General features: G+C 40.1%; 3 protein-coding genes across 12 annotated transcripts; 1 reads left to right on the forward strand and 2 right to left on the reverse strand.

The window, feature by feature from the left end:
* Positions 1–25: 25 nt before the first annotated feature.
* On the reverse strand, positions 26–5,827 carry grk1a (G protein-coupled receptor kinase 1 a). The gene is made up of 7 exons (XM_020635913.3): positions 4,943–5,827; positions 4,037–4,164; positions 3,441–3,598; positions 2,890–2,973; positions 1,793–1,917; positions 1,081–1,282; positions 26–761 (listed from the first exon to the last, which is right to left on the reverse strand). The coding sequence occupies exons 1-7, from the start codon at positions 5,642–5,644 to the stop codon at positions 469–471; spliced, it is 1,692 nt and encodes a 563-aa protein (XP_020491569.1). The 5' UTR covers positions 5,645–5,827; the 3' UTR covers positions 26–468.
* A 2,469-nt stretch (positions 5,828–8,296) lies between these two features.
* On the reverse strand, positions 8,297–19,088 carry tmco3 (transmembrane and coiled-coil domains 3). Of its 6 annotated transcripts, XM_065952848.1 has the most exons (17): positions 19,065–19,088; positions 17,889–18,000; positions 17,709–17,769; positions 16,803–16,870; positions 14,682–14,996; positions 13,911–14,078; positions 13,406–13,585; positions 13,120–13,317; positions 12,897–13,025; positions 12,701–12,793; positions 12,059–12,242; positions 11,344–11,461; positions 11,055–11,250; positions 10,815–10,965; positions 10,606–10,685; positions 10,359–10,508; positions 8,297–10,113 (listed from the first exon to the last, which is right to left on the reverse strand). In XM_065952848.1, exons 5-17 carry the CDS (start codon positions 14,937–14,939, stop codon positions 10,000–10,002), a joined length of 2,019 nt encoding a protein of 672 aa, XP_065808920.1. In that variant the 5' UTR covers positions 14,940–14,996; positions 16,803–16,870; positions 17,709–17,769; positions 17,889–18,000; positions 19,065–19,088; the 3' UTR covers positions 8,297–9,999. The 6 variants fall into 6 exon arrangements, with proteins under 6 accessions (XP_065808920.1, XP_029133579.2, XP_029133581.2 ...); XM_029277746.2 differs by lacking the exons at positions 16,803–16,870; positions 19,065–19,088 and having other exon boundaries at positions 17,889–18,002; XM_029277748.2 differs by lacking the exons at positions 17,889–18,000; positions 19,065–19,088 and having other exon boundaries at positions 16,819–16,870; positions 17,709–17,842.
* Positions 17,605–24,658, forward strand: dcun1d2b (DCN1, defective in cullin neddylation 1, domain containing 2b). 5 transcript variants are annotated; one of them, XM_020635866.3, is made up of 7 exons: positions 17,605–17,988; positions 19,969–20,185; positions 20,276–20,444; positions 20,688–20,818; positions 20,954–21,036; positions 21,263–21,359; positions 21,945–24,658. In XM_020635866.3, the coding sequence occupies exons 1-7, from the start codon at positions 17,620–17,622 to the stop codon at positions 22,022–22,024; spliced, it is 1,146 nt and encodes a 381-aa protein (XP_020491522.3). In that variant the 5' UTR covers positions 17,605–17,619; the 3' UTR covers positions 22,025–24,658. The 5 variants fall into 5 exon arrangements, with proteins under 5 accessions (XP_020491522.3, XP_020491521.1, XP_020491520.1 ...); XM_020635865.3 differs by having other exon boundaries at positions 17,852–17,992; XM_020635864.3 differs by lacking the exon at positions 17,605–17,988 and adding an exon at positions 18,753–18,831.
* The last annotated feature ends 843 nt before the right edge of the window (positions 24,659–25,501 follow it).

Genomic DNA, 25,501 nt, shown 5'->3' on the forward strand with positions numbered 1-25,501 from the left:
GCAACGATAAAAAAAAAAAAAAAAAACACCAAGTGTGTACTAAGGTTAATTGTGAAAACTATTTACACAAGCAAAACATCTAAACATGTTGGACAAAAATGTGAAAATGTAGAAAAAGAACTTGATGAAATCATGTGTGCTCCAACATTCAACACGGCTTACTGTTAAAGCTTTTGTTGGAAAGTTTAGAAATACTGAACTGTGAAACCTTGGCTAGCATTGTATTAAATAACAACACAAAACTTGCTAAATACTGCAAGTCTATTATTAGAGCTTCATTGAAAAATAAAAGCTTGATGTTATTATTAACATTATAAAAAATGTTCATTGGATTGCAAAAACAATACCAGCATGAACTGAAATATTTACACAAAGTTCAAAAACAGGCAGTTTTGATTTATTACGTATAGTTCATTGGCCTTCCATCATCTGAACAAGTAAATACTGTCATGCACTGCTGCCAGTCCCTCAGGACAGAGTGCAGGTAGAGGACTTGGCTTTCTGTTCCAGGATGGATTCACGCCGCAGGTCGTTGGGCAAAGTCCCACCGGGTCCCCAGATGTTGAGCTCACTGTAGATCCCCATCTCGATCATCTCCTCCTGCCAGGGGATGGAGATGTTCCCCGAGGCGAACTCGTTAAAAAACTTGCTGTCTTTGTCTTCAAGTTGCACACCTTTAACTGTGGAGAAGGCCCCCACATTGTCGATGTTCTTGGCATAAACTGTCTTGGAGTCTGGCACGAAAGGCGGAGTAAGGATCCCTGGAAGGAAGGTGCAGATTTTCAAAATGGTATGTTTAGATTTAAAGGATATGAGCCTCAGACAACTGAGCCTCCAGGATGTCCCCAAACAGCATCTCTTATCAGCATGGGAAATGTTTGTGTTTAAATCAAACTAAAACGTACTTCCTGGAGGTTTTAGAGGTGTTTCATCAGAATTTTTAAACAAAGAACACACCATAAGGCTTGTTTTCACTCCTCCAACTCTAATAAGATAATTAGACCATCATGAAACAGTTTCACAAAATATAAACATTTAGACATCAACAAAGTAAAAAAAAAAATTCAGCTTTGAACAGACCTGAACTTAGTTTCCTCCAGTTGATCTCGATGAAGAAGGGATGCTCTCTGAGCTCATCACATGATCCGTTCTTGAACCCGAGCCTCTTGTCCACGTCTTTAAACAGCAGACCCTCACAGATGGATCGAGCGCTTTCACTGAACTTCTCTGGAAAAAATACTGGATCATTCAGGGTCCTCTTTTTCACCACTTTGTTCTCCACCTTAGCACAGAGATCAGAAAGAGATACAAGTCGCACTAGTCCAAAACCTGCACACTTTACATAAAGTACATTTACTGAATAACTTCTCAGAAGTACATATACTTTAAATAAGTGTTACAATTTTACCAGCTACACAATATGTTTACATTAATTAACCTTAAGCATTCCAAATAAAAGGACTCACCCCAATTTAACATTTGACACTTATTGTGTTAGTACATTTCATTTACATTTTTCTAAAGTCAAATCTTGTTCATGTAAAACATTTCAGTAAGTGCTGGGACATCTTAGGTAAACAACATGAGTACTTCTTTACTACTATTTTAAATGTGGGTCTCATATTTCACAGCAGTATCAGAAGAGGCCACAAGAGGGCAATCTTGAGTAGTAAAATCGAAATAAAAAAAACTGTTACAAGACTATCAAAAATATTTTGTACATGTTAATGTATCCCAAGTAAATGGAGCCTGAAAATAAGAAAAGGGCAAAGGTCAAAGGTATGTGTTTTACCTTCTCCCCTCTGGTCCTGAAGGGTCCCTTAGCAGCCATAAACTCATACAGAGTGACCCCAAGAGTGAAATAATCTACAGAGAAGTCGTACTCCTCTCCCCTTAGCAGCTCTGGAGCCATGAAACCTGCAAGTGACAGAAAACAGGTTCTGACCTTTCAGTTTAAGAATTGACATTTGGATGAGAAAAGAAAGTAGTAGGAATTTTAAAATGTTAGCAGCACTATTCTGAAATGACATAACTTTATTATATTAGTAATTCTGTAAAAAAAAAACGATGGACCTCTTGAAGCCAAAATTCTGAAATCATGTCAAGCCACAGAGTGTTTTTGAATATAACAATAGGACTACAAAATAACAACACTATGTGAAATTGAAATAACTCTGTAGCTATCATTTGAGTTTTTAAAATGTTTTTTTGTGCAAACATTACCCTGCATTTCAAACAGAAATGTTATGCTTTTTCTTACTCATATAAACGGACTGAAAGTGTCACAACTGGTGAATGATGTGTTGAACAAATTAAACTTAGAGAAAGGAAGAATAACTAAACATTAAACTACACTTTAGTTAGTTATATGTGGCACTTGTATACTAGAGCACAGGTTCATTTTACAAGTACTCATATTTAGTCAAAATTCCCTCATGCAAAGTGTTTGACTCTAGATGCTTACCAAACTCTGAAGAGTATCTTAATTTCACATATTATCAACTCGTTTTTTTATTTTTATTTAAAAAAAACACATCTGTATATTTAATCTTCGAAACTTTTCATCCACAGATTTCTCAACTAACAATATGTTGTTTCTTTAAGTAAATTGGTGATAAAACAACAGACCAGATTATGTCAGTACTGTCTGTTAATGTTGGATTCTATCTTTGCGGTGGTTGTAGTGTTTCAGTGTAGTCCTTCAGGTTACACTCTTAGGATAAAGGTAACAGTAGCTTACTGTATTTGTACAATGCAGCATGTGTGAAGTAAATGTCATATAATAGTCAGATAATGACAAAGTCAAACACTGTGGTGCTGTGAGTTTTGAGGGTGTGGGTTCACAGATCCTGTTGTAAGAGAGAGTAAATGACCCAGGCTTGACTCTACCTGGAGTCCCGGCGTAGCCCTTTGTTTTCATCTGATCGTCAGCCAGCTCCACAGCCAGACCCAGGTCGGAGATACGCACGTTACCTGTGAGAACAAACAGCAGGGTGATGTCAGGAGCTGCGCTTGTCAGGGATACAAACAATGACTTGCAGATTGCGTCGATGATGTGTGGCAGACGGAGACGTTCTCGAGTTAGAGGTAACACACACTGTAGATGTGGAACAAAGCAGGTGGTGTGTGTGTGTGTGTGTGTGTGTTTGTATGTTTAAGCTCAAGAGGGAAATAATCAGACACATTTTTAGAGTCAATAACAAAGTCTTTGGTTTGGCATCTGGCTTACTTAGGTTTAGACAACAACAGCACTCTCATGTGTTCTGTAAATATGAAACAGTGGACAGGGGACATTCAGCTGTTTTAGAACAGTCTGTGATCAAGAAAAACAATAACTTCACCTGAACCTTATTTCTGCTCAGAAAAAACAATCATGACACAGCGAGCTAACCATTCCCTCACGAAAGAACTTCTTCTAGTGCCTTGTGTTTGTTTTGTACCTTGATTATCCAGCAGCACGTTCTCTGGTTTGAGGTCTCTGTAGATGATCCTCTTCTGGTGGAGGTGCTCCAGACCCTGGATGATCTGAGCGGCATAGAAGCAGGACCGGGGCTCATGAAATCCTGGATTGTCCTCGTCCACATTATAAATGTGATACCTGGTGGAAGAACAGTGAAGCAAGTCTGTTATCGACATTTATTATCTAAAGGTATATTTCTGTGTCTATATGTTACATTTTTCTCTCTGTCACACTGGGCTGGGAAACAAGCATTTAGTCTTTTTTATGTATGTAAATAAATGGAATCTTGAATATTAAAGACATTGTGGGTAATTCTAGTATGATCGCATCTGGCACCATAACTCACTGATCCTTTATTTAATGCTTCATACAGCGCTGTATTGTCATGAAATACATAATATCAATAAGTCATGGTACTTTATATTTACTTGAGTAGGTCCATTATACAGTATCTTTTACTCCAACTTGTAGACAAATAGGTTACTGCAAAAATATCCACACCCTTCCTTTACATGAGGGATGAAAGGGAGAGATGAGGACTACTCTGATCAGGAATTTTAGAGAGTGAGATCTGACCTCAGGTCTCCTCCGTTCATAATGGTCATGACCAGACACAGCTCTGTTTTTGACTGGAAGGCGTAGGCCAAAGAGACAATGAACCTGCTGTGGACTCGAGCCAGGACCCTCTTCTCCACCATTGCCCCCTGAAGGAGACAGGATTATTCTTTAATGCAGGGCACTAATAAAAAGTGGATATGTTCAGTGACATTTTTAAAAGCATTAAGGCCCCCTTCATAGTAAAGTCATGACATCCTCCGAGGTAGTTTTGCCGCTCTTTCTGTTTGTCACTGGGATAACATAAACACTACTTGCCCAATTTTGTTTGCAAATTTGTAGAAGGGTTCAGAATGGGCCAAAGACAAACCCATTGCATTGTGCAGAGAATGCTGGTTAGACCCCCAAAGGACAGCTGTTGATGTTGTTGTTGATGACAATATATTAACTGCTCTGCCTGTCAACACCTGTCGATTGGACTTAAAGCTGTTTGTTTGCACTAACTGATTTTGTTTCCTCCTTTCTAGACTTCTTCTTGTGTTGTACTTACTCTCTGATGTTTGTCACATTTGATAAAAGGATCTGCTAAATGAAATGTAGGATTGTAGAATCGGGAGCCAGGTTAAAAACATATTTGATAATAACTGATCTGCCTCACGGACAAGCCATATCATTGAGCGAATTTGCAAAACTTGCTGTCTAGGCTTCGGTGTCTTTCTAGTTGATTGTGAGAAATAAGCAGAAGATTAGGAAATCCCCTCTATAGCAGCTGTATTCATAAACATGGTAAGATGTGCACTATATAAAGAGATCATAATGTTGTAATGAGGGCACCGATCATATAAGTCAAACGGAAAATTGTCTGCAAAGCTTTGTCTAGACTCTGACTGTAGTTCAGAATAAAGGAATAATGATTGGATTCCTCACCTCGTAGCCTTTCCTCTTCTTCAGCCTCTTCTTGTTGAGCTTTTTGCAGGCGTATAGTTTCCCAGTGGCCTTCATTTGACAGGCCGAAACTTCCCCAAAACCGCCTTTCCCCAGTACACGAAATTCCATAAACCAGTCCTCTCCTATGGGCTGCATCTCCAGCCACTTCCACTGCAGAAACCTTTTCAGATACATACTCTCCAGGAAGAAAGTGAAGGGCACTTCCTGCAGAAAGTCCATAACACTGTCCATGGTCTCACAGAAAAGGTGGTCCCCAGCTTCTTGGTACTTCTCTTTGACCTTTGTGACGCTGTTTTCAGGCAGAAAGCAACAGAAATACTTTGCCCCAGGCTCCATGTACCTGGACAAGATCTTGCTGGCTCTTTTGACTCGATCCTCGTCCTCAGCCGTGGTGTATTCCTCAATATCCTTCCACAGGCGGCAGGTGCCTTTATACTCATTGTTGGAGTCCAGAAACTCCTGGAAGAGACGTTTTCCAATTGGCTGCTTCACGCAGACCGCCCTGAAGCCGAGGTCTAAAGTCTCCATCAGGCCTTCGCACGCTGTGATGTGAGGAAGCTTCAGGAGGGAGTGGTACTTCTTGTCTCGGTTGGCTGCAGGGTTGGCAGTGCCATCAAAGCTCCCACGGGCCGAGATGTAGGTAGAGTTGGCTACCACTGTTGTGAGGCCACCAATATCCATGAAGAGACAATCGATAAGTGAGGAGGAAGGGAGGGAGAAATAGGTAGAAAAAGAAGGATATACAGGGAAGTAAATGCCTGAAATGTGTGCAGAGAAGACCAGATTGCGAAAGGAAAGTTGCAAAGAAGTAGATTCTAGGTGATGAGAATTTCTTCCTCCTCTGGTTCTTCAGTAGCAAAGTTATTAAAATATCTGACCGACAATGACAGTGTTTCCATCGATCACCTTAGAGTCCCATCTCTCCTTCTCATAGTCTACCTGACTCATCACCTTTCCTCAAAGGGATTTGTCCAGTATGTAGGCTAACTCTGTAATGCTTTATCCTATGCTGACCCGCAGCAGTAAAAGAGAAGGGAGTCCACAGGGTGAAGCAAAGACTCTGGAAAAGTGTATGCATGCAGCAGGCTGGTAGTGACAGGAATGCAGGGAAGCAGAGTGATCTACTGTCACAGAGAGAAACGAGAGATGGAAGTTTGCACAGTGAAAAAAAAACATCATATCTGCAGATTTGTTTCTCTTCAGGCCGAGAAATAAACACAAATTCTGGCTAAAAAAACAACAATCATTCCAACAACATAGATGGATATAGATAAATTGGGTTTCTTAAAGAGAACCGCTCTGGTAGTCTTGTCATAAGGTAACATTTTACTGCGTTTAAATACTCGTTATAAATCTGAAGTCTCCATGTCACAAGGTTATTCTCTTGGACTTTTCTCAACACAGAACAACAGTTTTCACAGGCTGAGTGATAGTCTGGGCGAGGAAACTTTTCAACCACTGTGGCCAACATTGAGTCCTTAACTTTATTGCAACCAAGTTGGCTTAGCTTAGCATGATGAAAGAAGTTCAAACAACTTGTGCTGCTCCATCCAAAGGTACAACAGTCTGTTTTAATACACCTCTTAAACTTACTCATTAAATTTATTATGCAATAAAAACTTGAACAAAAGACTTTTGCAGTGACTTTCATCAGTCTCCCCTGCCTTTCTCTGATTATACGACACATTACTTCCTATAGAACTACAAGTTGTTGCTTTATTTTTGTAGTTTTATAACACAAAAGACGAAGTGTAAGTTTGTGAAATTTAAAGATGCTAGCAGGAGAATGTTGTATTTGAAGGAGCCAGGTTAGCGGTTTCCCTGTTGAAAGTCTTGGTGGGTCATTATTGTGTCTGAGGACGACCAGAAACTGTGTGACTTAGCATTATTTGTTTTTTGTTTGTAAGTCTTATCAACATGTCCTAGGAAAATATATGTATATAAAAAAACAATCAACATATAATACATTGTGGTAACTTTCAACTCACCTGTAGGGATCAATGAGCAGCTATTTGTCTGTAGATCATCAGTGAACATATTTTAAACCACCATATTTATATCAACCTAACAGAAGAGTTTATCTTGTAAATAAACATCATTTGTAAAAGTTTGCTGATGTGATTATGTCATTAGATTTATAGGCTTAATTATGACTTTAATTAATATCTAGAAAATGCATTTCAGACATATACATCATTTGAAGAAAAAAATAATTCTTATTTATCTTTGGTCTCAACTCTTGTGGATGTTTTCATCTTAAGGTTGTGCTATAATCCATTTATAATAACAGCCACAAAATCAACTGTAAAGCATCTTTAAAAGCAGTAAACTGCTAACATATATATGAAGGTACAGTCTATAGGATGCGTACCTGCCTGGTTATTGTCTACCAAACACTAATAGGATGAAGTCTCTGACAAATGTGCTGACAGCAGAGGTTGTGTGTTATCAGCTTACACGGTCCAGGTGAACTCAGAAGCATACTCACACACAGACATGTGTCCGCCTCACCTGAAGTCTGTATAAAAAAAAAAAAGACGATTGTGCTGAAAATAAAAGCTTTTACGTATGTTTATCACTTTGATTCCCTTCAACGGACCTGTCCATTCATCAGCCTGTCTTTGTTTCAAGATGAATGTGAATCCTGACAAACCTTCACGATACCATTGATCAAAGGTCAGATGTCTTTAGTGGCAGTATCAAGAAGTGGTCACTATATGATTTTATTCAAATTTAAATTTTGACAACTTTTTTGGTTCGTTAAATCCTGAATACCTCACCCACTCGGAGCTTTTAAACCCTTAGGGAACCTTTGTTTGAAAGTCCTTCTTTAGTTGTCCATGATTTAAGTGGAGTTAAGAGGGAGGGCCGGGCACATGTGAAGGAAAGGCTGGAGAAAACTGATAAAAAGTTTAAGCTGACAGAGGGAAGCCAAGAAACTGTCAGTGAGAGTTCAGTGATATTCATGATACACGGACGGGACAGAAGCCTAGCTCAATGAAAAGTATAAATTGGGTTTCTTGAGGCTATGAGAGGTGTGCAATAACTTCATGTTGCAATACTGTATTATCCGTGTGTGCCACTTTGTTGACATGTTGTTTCTTTTGTTAATTGATTTTGTTGTTAATTAAATCTACTTTGAAAACAGATAAACTTGAATGTGTGCAGCGTTCAAGTAAAGGGAACAACTGTCCATATGTAAGAGGAAATAAGGTTTTCATAAGTAGTATCAGATTGTTACTACGATTTTACCGTTTAGTTTACTTCAATTAATCCATTTTTTTTAATGACCAAACAAATGGTCTTTTAAGAACTGAGGAAAACCAGGAAGACTTGAATGTGTCAGTGTATTTTTAATAAGGACATTTCAAAAAACAAATGAACATTGTGATGGAAACAGTGTTTCTTTGTGCATGGAGGCCTCAGTCATGGCCACCAACAGGAAGTATGTAAACTCATCCACTACAGAAAGTAAATAAAAAATATCCCTCAGTGTTGACAAACTGCAGGAAAAATATGAAGTATGAAAAAATTAAACAAATGTAGCTACATACATACATAGCACATTATGAAAGAAAAGACAAAGACATGAGAAGCTCTCTCACACTCCTCAGAGTCTTGCTTTAGTGCAGAGCAGGCACTTCAGTTTAACATTCAATGGTAGGTAGTGCATGAATTTCAGTAAAAGTGTGATTTGGGGCGCAGATGACCTGGTGGTCCCGCCCATCACCCACCTGTTACTGCAGGGGGCTTTGGAAGCCCATTGATGGCGGTCACCATGCTGGAAATCCTGCCTCACCCTAACTTTCAGTCAGTTTAACAGCAGGCTAAGAGCTGGAGCGGAGGCGGGTCTTAAACTTCCTGACCAACACCTACACCACGCCTGCCTGTCAATCATGTCAGCTGCACGCCTCATTGTGAATAACGCTTATCCTTCATTAAATCAAAACAGAAGATTTATCAAAAATGTTCCCCCTGTACAGTGTGTGACGGTCGTGACTAATCAGACCAATTTGGTTTTTTGAACCACGCTGTAAACATGTTCATTTCTGCTGTAAAAAACGGCTTTTTTGTAGCCAGTGAACTGCAGAATTTTACACTTCATTTTTCAACACCAGACATTGCCGCTCGAACACGCCCTAATGTACGAAGGCTGTAGTCTTTCAAGCGGGAGGCCCGGGTTCAAGTCCGACCTTTGGCTCCTTTCCCCGCTCTCTCCCGATGTCCCACTCTATCCTCTCTCCTATCAAATAAAGACTAAAAACCCCCCCCTCCCAAAAAAATATTAAATATTTCAGTTTCTTCATTTTCTACATTATACTAATGTGTGCAACACTAGAGACGATCTAAAACTCTTACAAGAATGGAGAGCACTTAAAGACATCTCATTCAAGTCTCTATACAAGGAACTATTGTAGTATTTAGTGTAAGTGTAATCACAGCTAAATTCATAGTAGACTACTATTACAATAAGCTTCAAGATACCAGCTTCCAGATACAGCACAAAATCTGTAGTCAGAGAAACGTGACATAATGTGATGAAATATTTGAGACATGAAGACAATCTAAATCAAACAGAGATGTTCCTTGTTAACAAAATCCACACATTTTCCTCAAAAATGAGAAAGACACAAAGTAATAAGTTGACTCACATTTGGTCTCTGTGATTCTTAACAGAAAGAAAAACCTGGGGTTCAAAGTGCAGGCACACTTAATGGAAAACAAAAAATTCAGAGATAGTTTTTTCATGGTGCATGAAATAGTGCATTCAAAGCATAAACAAATGGAATGATTTTGAGTCCTTGTGCTATTCTATGTAGCTGTCAAACCGTGGTGTTTCTATCAAGGACTCGATCTAGCCTTTAAGACGGTTTGAGTTTCGCCAACAGAGAGAAGGGTTTCAGTTTCCTTTAACATATAACACCTCATAAAGTATTGTGTACTGGTACAAGCAAATACATACTAGAAAAGGAGTCTTTTTTTTTTTTAGAAGTGTTCAAATGGGAACTGTTTACCCAGAGCCGGTCATGCTCTTGTCATGTGACCATTTTGCGTTCAGCCCGGGGAACGAATCTCTGCGTGGTGACTCTCCACAGCACTGGTGCCAGCAGCAAACTGAGTGTGGTGACACTGAGAACCAGCAGGTACACCTGAGGTCAGAGAGAGTGACAGATAAAAAAAAAAACAAATCTGACAAAAAGTCATTTCTAGTTGTAATTATTTTATCAATTTCTTTGGGTTATGTTTGCATGTCTTTGACAAAAGCCCACTTCAAATGTGTATCATTATAATCAACTGACTGAAGAATAACTGACAGATTCATAAAAAAAAAGTGAGTCAGAATAGGCAGTAAGTTAAAAAAAATACAACACTTCTACATCACTACATCACTGACCTCTCTAGATATGATGCCAGCCCGACGCGCTCGGCTACCCAGGACGAAGGAGAACTCGCTGACCTGAGCCAGACCAGCTGAGACCACCCAGCGTATGTGTTGAGAGCCTGGAGGCAGGATCACTGACAGCACCAGTACTGCCATCACGAACTAGGAGGAACAGAGGAGACAGAAGGAGAGACTGAGAAAGTGGTAATTACAGGAGAGCTGGAGAAGGAAAATGATCGCTGAGAGTTGAGTGCTGTACCTTCATAATGACAAGTGTGAGTGTCAGAACCAGCAGGATGGTGAGCTCGTACAGCACAAATGTTGGGAAAACGTGAAGACCTGCAGCATCGGAGAAACAAACACAAGATCAGTAAAGTTTGACTGCTGATTGTAAAAAAAAAAAAAGAAAAAGTACAACATGATTATAATAAGCTAAAATCTTTTTGGAATTGTTACATTGGAACTGACCAATAGAGGCAAAGAAGATGATAGCGAGGAAATCTCTGATTGGCTCAATGCATCCCATGACCTCAGTAGTGACCATGTGACCCTGTGTGGACAGCAAAGCTCCAGCCAGGAAACAGCCCAGCTCCATCGACACATCGAGAAAATCTGTCACCTGTAGAATCAGTCAGAATAAGAAAATATGAACACGAACAGCCTCCTCAAAAACTGATTTATAAAAGCCCAAACGGTTAACTTGCGTACCGTCAGCATGAAAAAGACAAACGCTGCCATGCCCAGCACCAGGATCTCCTTGTTGCCTTTGCTCTCAGCATGCAGCTTCTTGTAGTACGGGCCAATCAGGGCGGACTTGAATAAAAGACAGAGGAGCAGCACAACAGCCAGAGAGCCCAGTACCTGAGCCAGCAGGTACAACACACGGAGACTGCCAAAAAGGAAGCTGTTTTTCATAAAGAGGAACAGAAGATTTAAACAAGCTCTGTGTGTTTCAGTGTTTGAGTGGATATAAGAAAAAAAAAAAGAGATAATTCACCTGTCCAAGTCGCCACTCTGAGCCTGGATCAAAGTTGGCATGACGGCGATGAAGAGACCGAGTTGAACATCTTGCATCACTAACATCCCGAGGAGTACGCTGCTGTAGTCCAGATCACCTGTTTCAAACACGCGTACACAAAGACACACAATCGCACATATTATTATTAACCCTCGAGTCTTAACAGATTAACCTGAGGAAATAACTGAAAAAGACAGTGTGGAAATTACAACAACAAACAAACACGCAAAAGGTTCAATGCAAGGTCTACTTTGTGGTGTAGACCTTGAAGATAAAAAGCCTTGAACAACTAGATTTCATTATTTTTTGGGGAGTGTATGGGTAAAGTAGCACATCTGGGACAAAACTTCAATATCAACAAAATCACTAAAACTGGCAAATTCTTTGAATTGCCCCCCGGGTACAAATAAAGTTTTTGGAATTGAATTGAATTGAAAATAAATGCTTTAAGTACTAAAATACCACACATCATCTTTTTAGAATCCATGTTTTTCCACATCATAACCTAACACTTGTGAACATGTTGAATTGAAAAAACCCTGGCAACCTGATGTCGATGCAACAATGCAAATAAAACAGAATAAGTCTTGACCTGAAGTTAAACTTGTTATATTTAAAAACTATCATGCAAAAATACATTAAAACACTGTAAATGTGTTAATTCATGTAAACAGACATTCTCCCCCCCCCATACCTTCTTTGTCCCCTCGGCTCCCCGCAAGGAAGCGGGACACTAGCGGAGTGCTTGACAGGGAGAGACAAGTGGAAATGAAGACAGTCTGGGTGGGTCTAATACGCAGGACTTGTCCCCACACCAAACCGGCCCCGACCATCAGTAAACTCAGGTAACACGAGCCCTGAACGGACGTCTTCCATACCTACACACAGACACATTCACACACTGCATAAATGAACTGTTAAAGCCCTCAAGGAAGTAAGTAACCAACTATCTTTACAACTTTATAGTCACTTAAAACGGCTTCATTACCTTAAGGACCATAAATCTTAATTTATAAAACTGTATTTAAGTAATCATTATTCCCTAATGACCTGATTGAGTGTCAGTCAGGTCAGGTCATTAATCAGGTCCTTTACATGCTTGTTCAAACAGTATTTTGTTGTACTTGTATAGTGACAATAAAGATATCTTATCTCGTCTAATAAAAACCATGACAATAGTGCAAGTCGCCTTTTTGTTGTGTAAAAAAATGTCTTACTGAATTTTTTATTTTTTTAATTGTATTTGCAATCACACATATTCACAGACATTTGTACATATTGTTCATTTGTGGTTAGACAAAAGAGTGACTCCTCTTTTGTCGCCCCTCTTGCTTACCTTTCGAACGCGCTCAGGTGAGAACTCCAATCCTACGACAAAGAGTGTGAAGAACACACCCAGCTCCCCCAGAGTCTCCACCTGGACCATCGACTGTAGGACACAGAGACAGACTCTGACCATAAACACACTATCACATACACAGTAAGACTAGTTAATGTTCTTTAAAGCTACAGCAACACACAGACACACACACCTTGATGCTGTTCAGGCAAGAGGGACCGAGGAGCACCCCACAGACGATGTATCCAAACATGGGAGGAAGACCGACTAGTGAACAAATCCAGCCACAGGGCAGGGACAACATCACCACCGACACCAAGTCCTGCAGCAGACGGTGTAAAGAACTAAATTATTGTTTCAAATATTTAAAACGTGGAAGCCTTAGCGTGGGTCCTGAGTGTGAGGAATACACTGACCTTGATGAAGTGGTGGTCTGCTCTAGGCATGGTGGAGTCTCGGGGTTTGGTCAGCACGTACTGGTTGTTCTGCGAGTCAATGAGCATGCTTAGTCCGAGGTCATCCTCCACTTCCTTCTGCTGGGACTTGTTCTTCCTCTTCCCACTCTTCTCCTCATCCTCCACTCTCAACACCGCCTCAACATTTACACCTCTCATCTACACAACAGAGGGAACTGAAATGAGGCGCAGGTGTAATCTCGAAGGTATATACGTTATTAGCCTAGCACATGCCCTGCTGGCTGACCTGTTTGTTGTTGTCAAAGGCGTGCTCCTCGATCTCCTCTTCGAGCCGGTCTGCGGCCTTCCTGACGTCCTCTAGGATCTCATCCAGCATGGATAAAGTCTTATTCTGGGCTAAAGCGCTCTTCACAGCTTCCTGCTGATGCTTCTCTGCAGCCACCAGCTCCACATACTCCTGCTCCTCCTGAACGGGGGAGAGTCAAAGTCAAACGACAGAAGTACACTTATAGGGGTCAGTGACTTATTGCACTTTGTTTTAGTGAAGTACAGTACTAATTTCACTCTGTCAAAATGATAACATGTGATGAAGTAATCATTCCAACCATCGATCTATAGATTATAAACAAACATTTTGATTATCAATGAGGGGCATGACAGAATCACAAATATATTCTGTTTCCACACTGACAGAATACATCGTGAATTCACCTCTCTCTCTCTCTCTCTCTCTCTCCTGACTCTCTGAAGTAGGCACACCATGAAACCCTGCTGACCACCATGCCCCTCACCTTTATGGCCGCCTCCCTGAGGGCCTCCAGCCGCTGTCTGCTACTCTCCTTCATGTTGACTACATCCTTGTAGTCTCCCTGCAGTGCCCTCTGCAGGCTCTGCACCGCCTGAAACACCAGGTTCCCAGTCTCATTCAGCTCCTTCTGGAAGACCTCCAGAGTGTGAACCTGAATGCCGACAGGGAGACACCACTCGGTCATTAACGCATTATATATCTGGCGTCCTGTTTTTAATGGAAGCCTGGTTATTTGTTTTGAAGAGAGCAGCTGCTATGTTTTCAATCAGAGAAAATATCAAAAATAGAATTTGTTTCTGATAACGCTGATTAATTACTTTAAAGAAAATAATCCAATCATGTGTTTGGCCATTTCCTATCTGGAGTTCAAACAATGAGTCAATTAATGAGTTATTAATTTAGTTATATAAATGAGCTAAACTTTGATAAGCTACATTGGTCATTGAAAGTCTTAAATCTCTTTTGACATTTTTTAAAACATCATCATTCACTGAAATACATGATGAAAATAACTGTTGGTTACAGCAATAATTAAACCAGGGCATCTTCTCTCTATAAGTGAAACCTGAGTATGACAGATGAACACGTGTCACTGTGGAACCATTTTGCGTAGAGACAAAGACTTAAAGAAACACCGCTGAAAAGCTGCAGGTGTTACGTCTCACACACCTTGTGCTGCCATCAGAGTCTAAACTAGGCTTCAAAATCATTCAATAATAAGACAGCTCAATCTTTTTTTTCCTCAGTTTGGTACCTGGAAGTGCCTCTCGGGTTCTGAAAGGGACTGGTCTTTTCCAACAGCAGCAGCCGCGGCCGCCAGCTTCTTGACCACCACATTTTTCTGACGCAGGAGGCCCGCCAGCTGTTTACAGTTGCCTGCCACCCAGCTGTAGCCTTGTGGGGCCCCTTTGCCTCGATAAAGCTTGATGGCTTGCTGGGCCACCTGTTTTTTTGGTAGCACAACTAGTGCCCCGACTGTGCTGAGGCACAGCAGCCAACACACGACCTGCATCCAAACCTCGACGGTCTGTCTTCACCCAAGGGTGGAGAATGATGAAGAGAAATGAGCCTGGTAACAGAGAGAGAGAGAGAGAGAGAGAGAGAGAGAGAGAGAGAGAGAGAGAGATAGAGAGAGAGAGAGAGAGAGAGCCAGAGGGTGAGGCAGAAAAATCAAGGAGATGAATACTCTGATAGGTATGAGTTTAAAGTTGTAAATGTCAAGAGAATTAAATGAATGTAAGATAATATGTGGTGTTTTTTTCTTACTGTCAACAAAACCCATAACAAAAGAACTCAAATTGATTGACACTAATTTGTTTCTTTATTAGTGGTGCATGTGCATGGACTTAACATATGTTGCCTTTCTAGCCGTAAAAGCCTTCAAATTGTAGCCCAGGTTTGGACTGATACAAACTGTATTTTCCTGCTATGCACTCTAGATAGACATTTTGCTGTGAGAGCAACAAAACAAACTTTGAGTTCAATAGATGAACCCAGGAGCTTCATAAAGAAATAATGCCACGCTGTAGATTTGACACCTGTGCTTGAACAGCTGACTTTATTGGTGATTTTATTCAGATTTTCGCATATCATGTATGTATTTAGCATTTTTAGACATTCTGAATTGGTATGTTTGCAACCTCGCCAGATTACTCACTGCAAAAAAACCCCCCTACATTTTGATCGTAATGGGACTTCCTGGAAAAGTCAAATTAAAATATAATAAATAAAACCTCACTAGCTCTTTGGAATCAGAATAGAAAATTCAATTCTACAATTCACTTAGCAGACGCTTTTATCCAAAGCGACGTACATCAGAGAGTAAGTACAACACAAGCAAGGATAGAAAAAAAAGGGGGAACAATGTCAGTAAGAGCAAACGATCAGCTTTGAGTCCGATTGGACACACAGGTGCTGACAGGAAGTGACCAGAGGCAAAGCGCAACATTGAGGGCAGTTCTTGAGAGCTCTAATCAGTATAGAAACCATCTTAAAAGTCGTCGTTATCAAACAAAAAACATAGTCACAACCATCATCATCATCAGTAATATCGAGACCATCATCATTAAGTTAGTAGGTGTTCATGAAAGAGCTGGGTCTTTAACTTTTTTAGGTGCAGAGGGACTCTGCAGATCGAAACAGTCGCTAACAAGTTCACTGTTATTTTCTTTTGGAGAACATTTTTACTATTTTACTAAATACAACAGTTTCCATGTGTTTCAGGAATGATTATAACATTTTTGCCTGATTTAAGTATTAGTTGTGACCAATTTCAAAGTTCTACTTCTTCAGTATGCTGTGGAATTGGTAAAGCACTGAAAGATAAACCAACATGCTTATTTTGGTCTTTTAATGGAATTTATTGATTATACCACAATTATAGAACACAACAACCCTCATTCATGCCGTTTACAGCACAGACAGTAGCATTTGTCCTCAAATTTGATATACAGTAGATTATCCCCTGTTATGTTCAAACTCTGCTTTTGTGCTCCTTAGTGTGATCTCAAGAGATGGTTTAATCTCTAGGTCACAGATAAAAGCTGAAGCAACAGCTGTGTGTACACACCTGTGGCCTCTCTCACTGGTTGCTTTGGGCTGTTAATAACACATTGCTGTGCAGGGTTTAGTGCAGATGACTTGTATGAGCACGTCACATGAATACAATCCAGCAGCACTTGCTATTCTGCCTAAACCTGATGTCACGCTTTGTGTCTATCAAAAATTGAAGTACAAAAGAGCTGTGATAATTTAAGAAACTGACATATTCACTCTCTCCACCCTCACATAATGGAAAATTGCCCGCAGCATTAATACTTTACAACATCAACACTGCGACAGAGTGAATTTGACTCACACCCAAGCTGGGCCGCACCTTTATGAGCATTTACTTTTCGAGCTCCTCCTCTGTCCTTCCTACAACTGGGCTGTAGCCATTAGCAACTGTTGATAGAGATCAAAAGAACAAAAGCATGCATGATTTATTTAGTGTACAATAGTGGGTTAAATTCACGAGACGATCACTGTATGTTACTCTGAAAAGTTACGCTGTAAAGGTGTAAAAAGAAAGTACAAAGTTTCTTCCTCATACAAGGCTGCAACTTAAATACTGCCTTTTACTCCTTTAACTTACATTGTCAGGTCTTTTTAAGGACAGAAACTTGTGGGAAATGTCTACTGGTATTTCCAAAAGGCCAACATGATGCCTCATACTACTTAATTTCTGTGTTTTTTTGTTGTTGTTGTTGTTGTAGAGAAATGAATTTGACTGGAAACTGGATTAACTGGAATAGTATTACTGAAAACAGTTCATTGATAATTAGTAAAAAGATGTATTGATTATTCTTGGTTTAGAATATTCCAACTATTACATTAATTGCCAATTATTCTTAAAGTTTTGTAAAATATCAGTGTCAGGGTTAATTAACTTTCCACCATTGATGCACTTTACTTTTGACAGGCTGGCAACATTTGCATACCCAATACCGAGTGGTTATTCTACAATTTTACAAAGTGAAAAAAAAAAAAAAAAAAAAAAAAAACATGTGTAGGCTACACTGAAAAAAACATGATTCCTGCAAGGATTCATTAAAAAAAAAAAAAAAAAAAATCACACACAACGCTGAAAACACACCACCCACGAAAATGAATGACGTTCAGACAAACCAGGAGACAGCACAGGCAATGAAAGCATGAACTCCAAACACTTATCAACTCAACACGCCTCACCGAACACACGAATAGAAACAGAAATAACCATTAAAAGTAAGGAAAGCGATACCTGCGAAATATTTGTTTGCACAGTGCTGGCTCTCCACCCAACTCCACGACTGAAGGAGAAGCTGAAGAAGAAGAAGAAGAAGGGGAACAATCACGCTGTTGTACCGCACCGACACCCCTCCTCCTCCCCCTGCCACATAGCAGCTGAAGCCAGCGTCCATGCAGGCGGACAGGCGTTCACCTCTTTACTCCACCAGCTCCATGTTTACCTCGACCTGCTCCACCCGCAGCTGAAGGACTGTCGCGAGGGCTTAAGGGGATGTGCACGCAACTTCGCCCAGGTAGGTACGTCGCTGTTAAATTCAACAAATCAAAGAAGGATTAGTTAAAAGTGTGTATAAAGTTCAACCTGTTTTCTATTCTTGAGCAGCAAGTTGAGCTTAGTTAGCTCTCAAAACTCCTCGGAGCTGTCAGACAGGCAGCTGAGTCAACACACGAGCTAACACGGCTAAGTAGCTGTCATTTAAGTTTATATTAAATGTTTTTTCTGGGGGGGTGGGAGAGAGAAAAGGGTCATCACGACGTAATGAAAAGTTGGAATATAACGTTGACTAACCAAACAACTAGCGCATTGTTTTCTGAGCGCTGTCACGCTGATATAACTTTGATCCACTTGAAGATTACTTCCGAAACATCTTTATCAGCTTTGATATGGGAGTTGTAGTTTTCACATGTTTTTTTTTTTTTGCCCTCAAATTGCTATAACTGGTCAAACTATTTGAACGTATCATATCAAATGGCTGTCATGACACACTAAACAACAACAACAACAACGCCTGTTCAATAAGTTCAAAACTCAGTTCTGTCGGCTCTCTTACTCTAAAACGTCTATTTACATTAGACAGATTAGTTACAACGTTACGACTTCAAGTTTTCATGCAAATATGTTTCATTACAAGCACTTAGAGAACAATAATATTTTGTTTTTATCCCTTAAAAGGTGTCAGTTGTACAGACAGCTGTTACATTTCGGGTGTTCATAACACCGTGGCCTGTTTGGGTTACAGTCCCGCAGAACTACATTTCCCATGAATCAATCGCCCTTCGGTAGCGCAGTTTGTTTCGCGCATGCGCACGAGGGGTAATTGGATATCAAGTGGGCCAAAACAGCGTGTGATAAAATGGTAGGTAAGATTAAATATGAGAAACTGGAGAGAATCTTTAGCTCCTTGAAGCAAGTGCAGAAACCGAGAACGGCGGTCATTGATGTAAAGGGATCACTCAGATATTTGGGATCGGGCTCGTCCTTAACCAAGTGTCGCATTGTCAGGGTGATATGAGTCGCGAATATGAGGGAAATGGAAGGTCAGTTGTTGGTATTTTGAGATCGGACACCCGCACTTCTCGCTGCACGTACCTTTCCCTTTTTGGTAACTCGTCTGTGCTCCCGTTGCTGCCGCTGCCCCGGGTCAGGAGAGAGAGCCTGCAGGATCACACGTCCCCTCCCCAGAAAAAAAAAAAAAACTGGGTCGCAAAACACTGGCCTGTCACGGCGAATTTGCTGTGTGATCATCGGGTGGGTCAGGTCCGCAGTTTTTTTTTTTTGTTGTTTTTTTTTTGTTTTGCAAAAGACGTGCCTCCCAAATGAGCGTGTAGATGAAATTCACTCCGGGAGGTATTTTTTTTTTTTTTTTTTTTAACACAATAACGGAACCTTGCGACCATGCATGTAAGAGTGACAGGGTTTATACAACATATTATTGGTGCATGCATGGTGTGAGTCTTACTTTTTTTCTTATCTGTGTGCCACATCTTACAATGTGTCCATAAGTAAACGCACACCCAACTATTTTTGCATTCATGTAAAGTACAAAAATGTAAATCAGATCTCTTAATTCAAATGTTTCGCAAAGTTTAGACTGGTTTGTGTGTTGTATGTGTGAATGATGATGTCTAAGCCCATGGCGGATTTTCTTTCTGTGCACACTGGAAACTTGCCCCAGGTATCTAGAGCTCCAAGTGTACATGAGGCCCTGTGTGCATCTCTACAGCACAACAAAACTGAACTAATAAAGACTTCTGTGTTTAATTATAATCTGGAAGGCCTGTCTAAAGTTGGCCATTAATAAATGTAATGTGTCACCTGATGATATGCCTAAGTTGTGCATATTCTTTTTCAGATAATTATAGTATACACACTGATCACATATATTAGAGGCTATCTTATTAGGAAAGATTGAAATACCAATGTTTGTTTAAATGGGTTGGGGGGGGATTTAATTCCATCCTTGGATTTACCTGTGCGCCCGCTTGTCTCACAGCACAAGTTGAAGTCATCGCAGAAGGACAAGGTTCGGCAGTTCATGTCCTTCACGCAGGCTGGGGAGAGGACAGCCGTGTACTGCCTGACGCAGAATGACTGGAAACTAGAATTTGCCACGGACAACTACTTCCAGAATCCAGACCTCTACTACAAAGAATCCATGAAAACCTCAGTGGATCGCAAGAAGCTGGAACAGCTCTACAACAGATACAAAGGCAAGCGTCAGTTTAGTTTCATGTTAAAGGCTGCTCAGTCTGCCTGTCCTGTCTGACGGCCCTGCTCACTTTTCTCTACTGTGTTTGCAGACCCCCAGGATGAGAATAAAATAGGCATTGATGGGATCCAGCAGTTCTGCGATGACCTGACCCTGGACCCAGCTAGCATGAGCATACTTGTGGTGGCATGGAAGTTCAGAGCGGCCACGCAGTGCGAGTTCAGCAAGAAAGAGTTTGTGGACGGCATGGCTGAGCTTGGGTGAGCATTACTGGGACTGAAACATGCTGCTGTTACATGGATTGGTTTATTAAGGTTGACTGCAAATAAATAGAGGTTGCATGTATAAAAATTGATCTAACTGTATTTTGTGTAAAACATGAATTTAACAAGCGAGTTTGTGTCTTCACATTGTTTCAGCTTGTGTATGCTGTCACTGCCACTTGTGATAACAGGAATTTTAGAGGTCTGATCATTTTTCTCTCTCTGTTATTTTACCTCTAGCTGTGACAGTCCAGAAAAACTTAAGTCAATGCTCCCCAGACTGGAGCAGGAGCTGAAAGACACGGGGAAGTTCAAAGACTTTTACCAGTTTACCTTCAATTTTGCCAAGAACCCCGGCCAGAAAGGTTTAGGTAAGTATGAGAATATATAGAAAAGGGGAACTGGTCCCATGTTTCAAAAAATACCCTGAGGTTTAACAGTTTTTTTTTTTGTAAGATCCGGTTTTGATTCATTTAAAATGATATCTCACTTATTTTGTTTCCTAGACCTAGAGATGGCCGTCGCTTACTGGAATCTAGTTCTCACAGATCGCTTCAAGTTCTTGGATCTCTGGAACCGCTTCCTGCTGGTGAGAGAGGATGCATTTAGTGTTCTGTGTCATCCATATATTTTAATAAAACAAAACCAAAATTAATTAGTAGAAACTTTGCATCCGGGCTGTGTATGGCGTATTACCACCTTAAGAAACATCAGAGGAAAGTCAAACACAACTAAAGCCACAAACAACAGCCTAGAAAAAAATCCCCTCCACATCTGTGACATACTGTTAATAAATGTTCCTGTGTTGCATTCAGGAGCATCATAAGCGCTCAATTCCTAAGGACACGTGGAACCTCCTCCTGGACTTCGGAAATATGATTGAAGACGACATGTCGAACTATGATGAGGAAGGTGAAGATATGAAAGACTTGTTGATGAAAGCTATTCATTACACTGTCCAAGTGTGAACATTTCAGCTGTTAATTCCCTGATGAAAGATGAACACTCACAGTTGCATGCTTGTAATTCAGTCAGTCATCCTTATGAGCTCAGACTGCATCAAATATTAGTATTTAAAAATGTGGTTGTACATTGCTTTAAGATGTGTATGATGTGAAAGGCATCATTTAAAAAAAAAAAAACTTATGATAGATTTAATTGTATAGCATATATCTGAGTAACTAAACACAAAAAATGATAGGCACTGAAGTTATTTATTCAAGCACTGTCATATTGAATTTAACCTTTTAAAGGGGCAGTCTGCATACTGTGAATTATTTTTTTGTTCAGTTTTTTCAACCTTTTCTGATATTATAAATTGTAAAGCAAAATTAAGGTAAATCACTGTTGGTTGGATTTCTATCAGGCCAGCAGGTGGCGCCTGTGACTATTGAGAGACCAAACCACCACATCATCACTCATTGTACTAATGACTTGAGTCACTTGAACAGATCAAATAAGGTGTCACTAACAGTCAGTGTTTTGCTCTCTCCTCAGGGGCTTGGCCAGTCCTCATAGATGACTTTGTGGAGTTTGCCCGACCGATTGTGAGGGGGAATAAGCGCAACATGACATAGTAGTTGCCCTAAAGTTTCAACCAGATGGAGATTCTCCTGATTTTCTTTTTGTTTGAATGAGAATTTTTTATACAATGAGCCAAAAAGACCCTACTTTTCAAAAAGACAGTCTGCAGTTTGTTGTTAGGATCGTTCTTCCAACTGCATAAGATGCCTTGGCTGGGGAGCGACCTGAAACTCCAGTTCAAAGAGGACAGCAGCAACCGGAAAGAGAGATTCTGTTTTTTTGTTGTTGTTTTTGTCGTCTGCTATCAAGAAAAGACTTTGTAACTGCAATATGAAAATGATGGGTACCCTTACACTCAGCACTCGTGTGCAAATCACCGATGAGTGTGGCTTCCAACTGCTGCTGTCAACTCACTTTTACCTGAACCCTTGGCACAATGAGGAGGGACAGTGACGGTGAACTTTCAGCACATGCCGAGGATTAAGTTATAGATGCAGTAGGATGTGGCCTCATGCATTATCATTAGTGAATGACACAGAGTGTTACAAATCTGCATGTGTATGTCAGCTGGTGCAAAGTGACGGATGCTGATGTGATATTTGTGAGGATGCAAAAAGTGATCTACATTATTTTAGCTGAGATTGTGAATGTGTAGCTCTCTAACAATCAAACCGAGAGCAGAGAAAAGTGTGCTTGCTGATCATAGTATGTTTGTGAGTTTGTAAATGTGTTTGTGTGTTTTTTTTTTTTTTTTTGGTGGGGGAGGGGGAGGGGGGTTACATTTTTGCCTCTTTTACAATTTGAAAGATTTTAATTAGATTTTAATTATAATTTGCAGTCAGGAATTTATGATTCACCTGCACTGATTGACAGTGAAAAGTTTTGTATTCACACTGAAAATTGGAGACCGCAGGATCGGAGCATCCCTTCTGAGCTCAGCACCAGCAGAATTGCTATCCTTACAGTTGTGAAACGCCCATAGGGTACGCATAGGATTCAGACTACGTTTAATAATAAATATATATATATATGGGGGGAAAAAGGCAGGTACCAGTGAGGTTGATAATCTTTATTAGTAAACAGTTAGCATTTAGGATTTAGGATTTTTGTTGAAATGCTTCTGCGTTACATTGTTGTTTTGACTAGTTTTTGCAGTGTGTGAGCTGCTGTACACAAGAGAAACTGACTGGCACGTTGACTGTTTTTTATAATCCAGGTGACGATGACTTGCCAAACCTGCAAACTGCACTGATTTTACACTTTTTCTGTTGTAGGTTTTCTTATCAGAAAGCACTGTATACAGTTATATACCCATTCAGTTTACACTTACATGCTAGTATTTTAAAATGAACATCTATAACCCAGCCAGAGGTATTGTTACACTGTTAGTTTACACTGTTTGAGGCTTTTCATTGAATAAGATACTTCAGCAGGGGCAACACGTATGTGTTAAAGTACCACAACATTACTACAGAGAAAACATGTTACTTTAAGAACACTGCTTTTAGACGCCATCGAGGGGTGAGTGTGCAGTAAAGCGCTTCTCAAAGTGAATGGCTACATAACTGGATATGGGCACAAGTATGCGAGAACACCCAGCTGTAATGTCAGATGTGGCCACAGGACTTGAAGCTTTTAACCCAAGTTAAAGTTGAAGTGTCGCTCTCTAAGTGTATTTATAAACCTATACAGCTCTTTTATCTGGTCCCTATTCCTGGCTTTAGAGCGTGACAGAAGGTTGAGCTCAGGTACCAGTCGTCCTCTCCCGGTCACCGTGAGCAACGGGGAGCTTTCTGCACATGCATAAGTAATCCCCAAACTCTTTGTTCTCAATAGCCACCAACTACAATGTCTAGTTTAGCAAAAAAGTTGTTGCCATGAATTATTTTTTTTGTGTTGAAATAATGGTGGACTGTTTCCTGCATCAGACTGTCCTGACATCTATGAACTACACAGGGAATCGTTTGCCTTTTTTTTCCCCCTTAAACTGATAAACATGTTTAAGAACTTATATGTATGTGAACAGGTGTCAGTCATTTACTATGGCCGAGTGTATGAAGCTTCAGAAGTTGCGGCAAATCATGATGGAAAGGATTGACTGCATATGAGATCAGAAAACCAGCCTCATCATGTGATTGTAAGACAGCTACTTCAGGAGCAGGTCCATGTGTCATGTCTGTGTGTGCATCTAAGCAAGCTAGATACGTGATGGTGCAATGAAAAATCCCATGTACGTTTTTCAGTCATGTCTGTGAAGGTTCTCAATTGTCCAAGTTATGACAGTTTGAAGTTCCAAAAGACAACTGGAATTGGTTTTCCAACCAAGGCCATTTGCCTTTTCAGAATTAAATCTAAACTTTTTTTTCTGAGTCTGTTGCACCTGCAAGATGGTGGGAAATGTTCTCCTTAGTTGACTGTTGTGGACTTTATGATCTGTGCTCTACAAACGAGAAAACAAGACATTTCTCAGTGTTCAGTTAGATTATGTGGTACGTTGTTTTTTTGGGGTTTTATTTGGACAGATGTGTGGTCAAACTGTTTCTAGTCATACAGATCAATCTTTTAAAAAACAGTATTATTTTTGCCAGCAAGAAAACAGGTATTTACAGAATGTTATGTTTTGTCACAGAAGCATACCTTACATTGTTTTCTTCAAGAGAATTTTCAATAAAGCATGTTCTTTTTGATGGCCTTGTAAGCGGTGCGTTGTCTTTTAAAGTAAGGCATTTAGTTGTGACATCAAAGGTTTGTTCGGATAAATCAGTTGGTTGAAGATATTGAATGCAGGTAAGCAGGCATATGTTGTCCTTAAAGCCTCCAAAATTAAATCAAAAGTAAATCAATATGAAACATAACTAGGTAAATTTTCAACAAAAACTGCAGCTAAATATACAACTTGATAGTCCGTTCTGTGTTGTGCATTTTACAAAACAGAACTAGTTAATGAGGGGGGGCTACAACTAATTTGTATTATCTTTATTTCAAACTTGGTGCCTCAAAAAACTAACTAACTCTTCTTATGATGTATCTGTAAAATAATAAACTGTATTCATTTGGCCATCTGTGCCATGCTCTATGTATGTATGTATCTAATGGAGACCTAAGTTTTGGTAATCCAATCAAACCCTGACTGATTCAGAGAGCTGATAACTAAACAGAAGTACTACTTGATGGATTAGATCATTTGTTTTTCATCTTTTTATGAGAAACTATGGACCTAAAGTGTGTATAAAATGTCAGCTTGGCCCTTATGAGGTTGCATTCCTGCCACATACCATCATCATCATCAGCTCTTCTGGTAATGCTAAGCATAGGCCTTCACCCACCAATGAGATAAATGAACACATTGGGTTGTATAAAGTGCTGGTTTGTACAAAGGGGGTCAAATAAGGTTAAGATGAAGTCAAAAGTAAATCCTGGATGCATTGCATATCACTGGAGTGTTGCTGGTGACAGTAGGAGATGATTAATAAAAAAAAAAGTTTAAAATAGTGAGGTTAGGATTAGAAAGTTGAGCCTCGATGAAGCAG

The sequence above is a fragment of the Labrus bergylta genome, chromosome 3 (genome assembly GCF_963930695.1).
Source record: "Labrus bergylta chromosome 3, fLabBer1.1, whole genome shotgun sequence".
Taxonomy (NCBI): domain Eukaryota; kingdom Metazoa; phylum Chordata; class Actinopteri; order Labriformes; family Labridae; genus Labrus; species Labrus bergylta.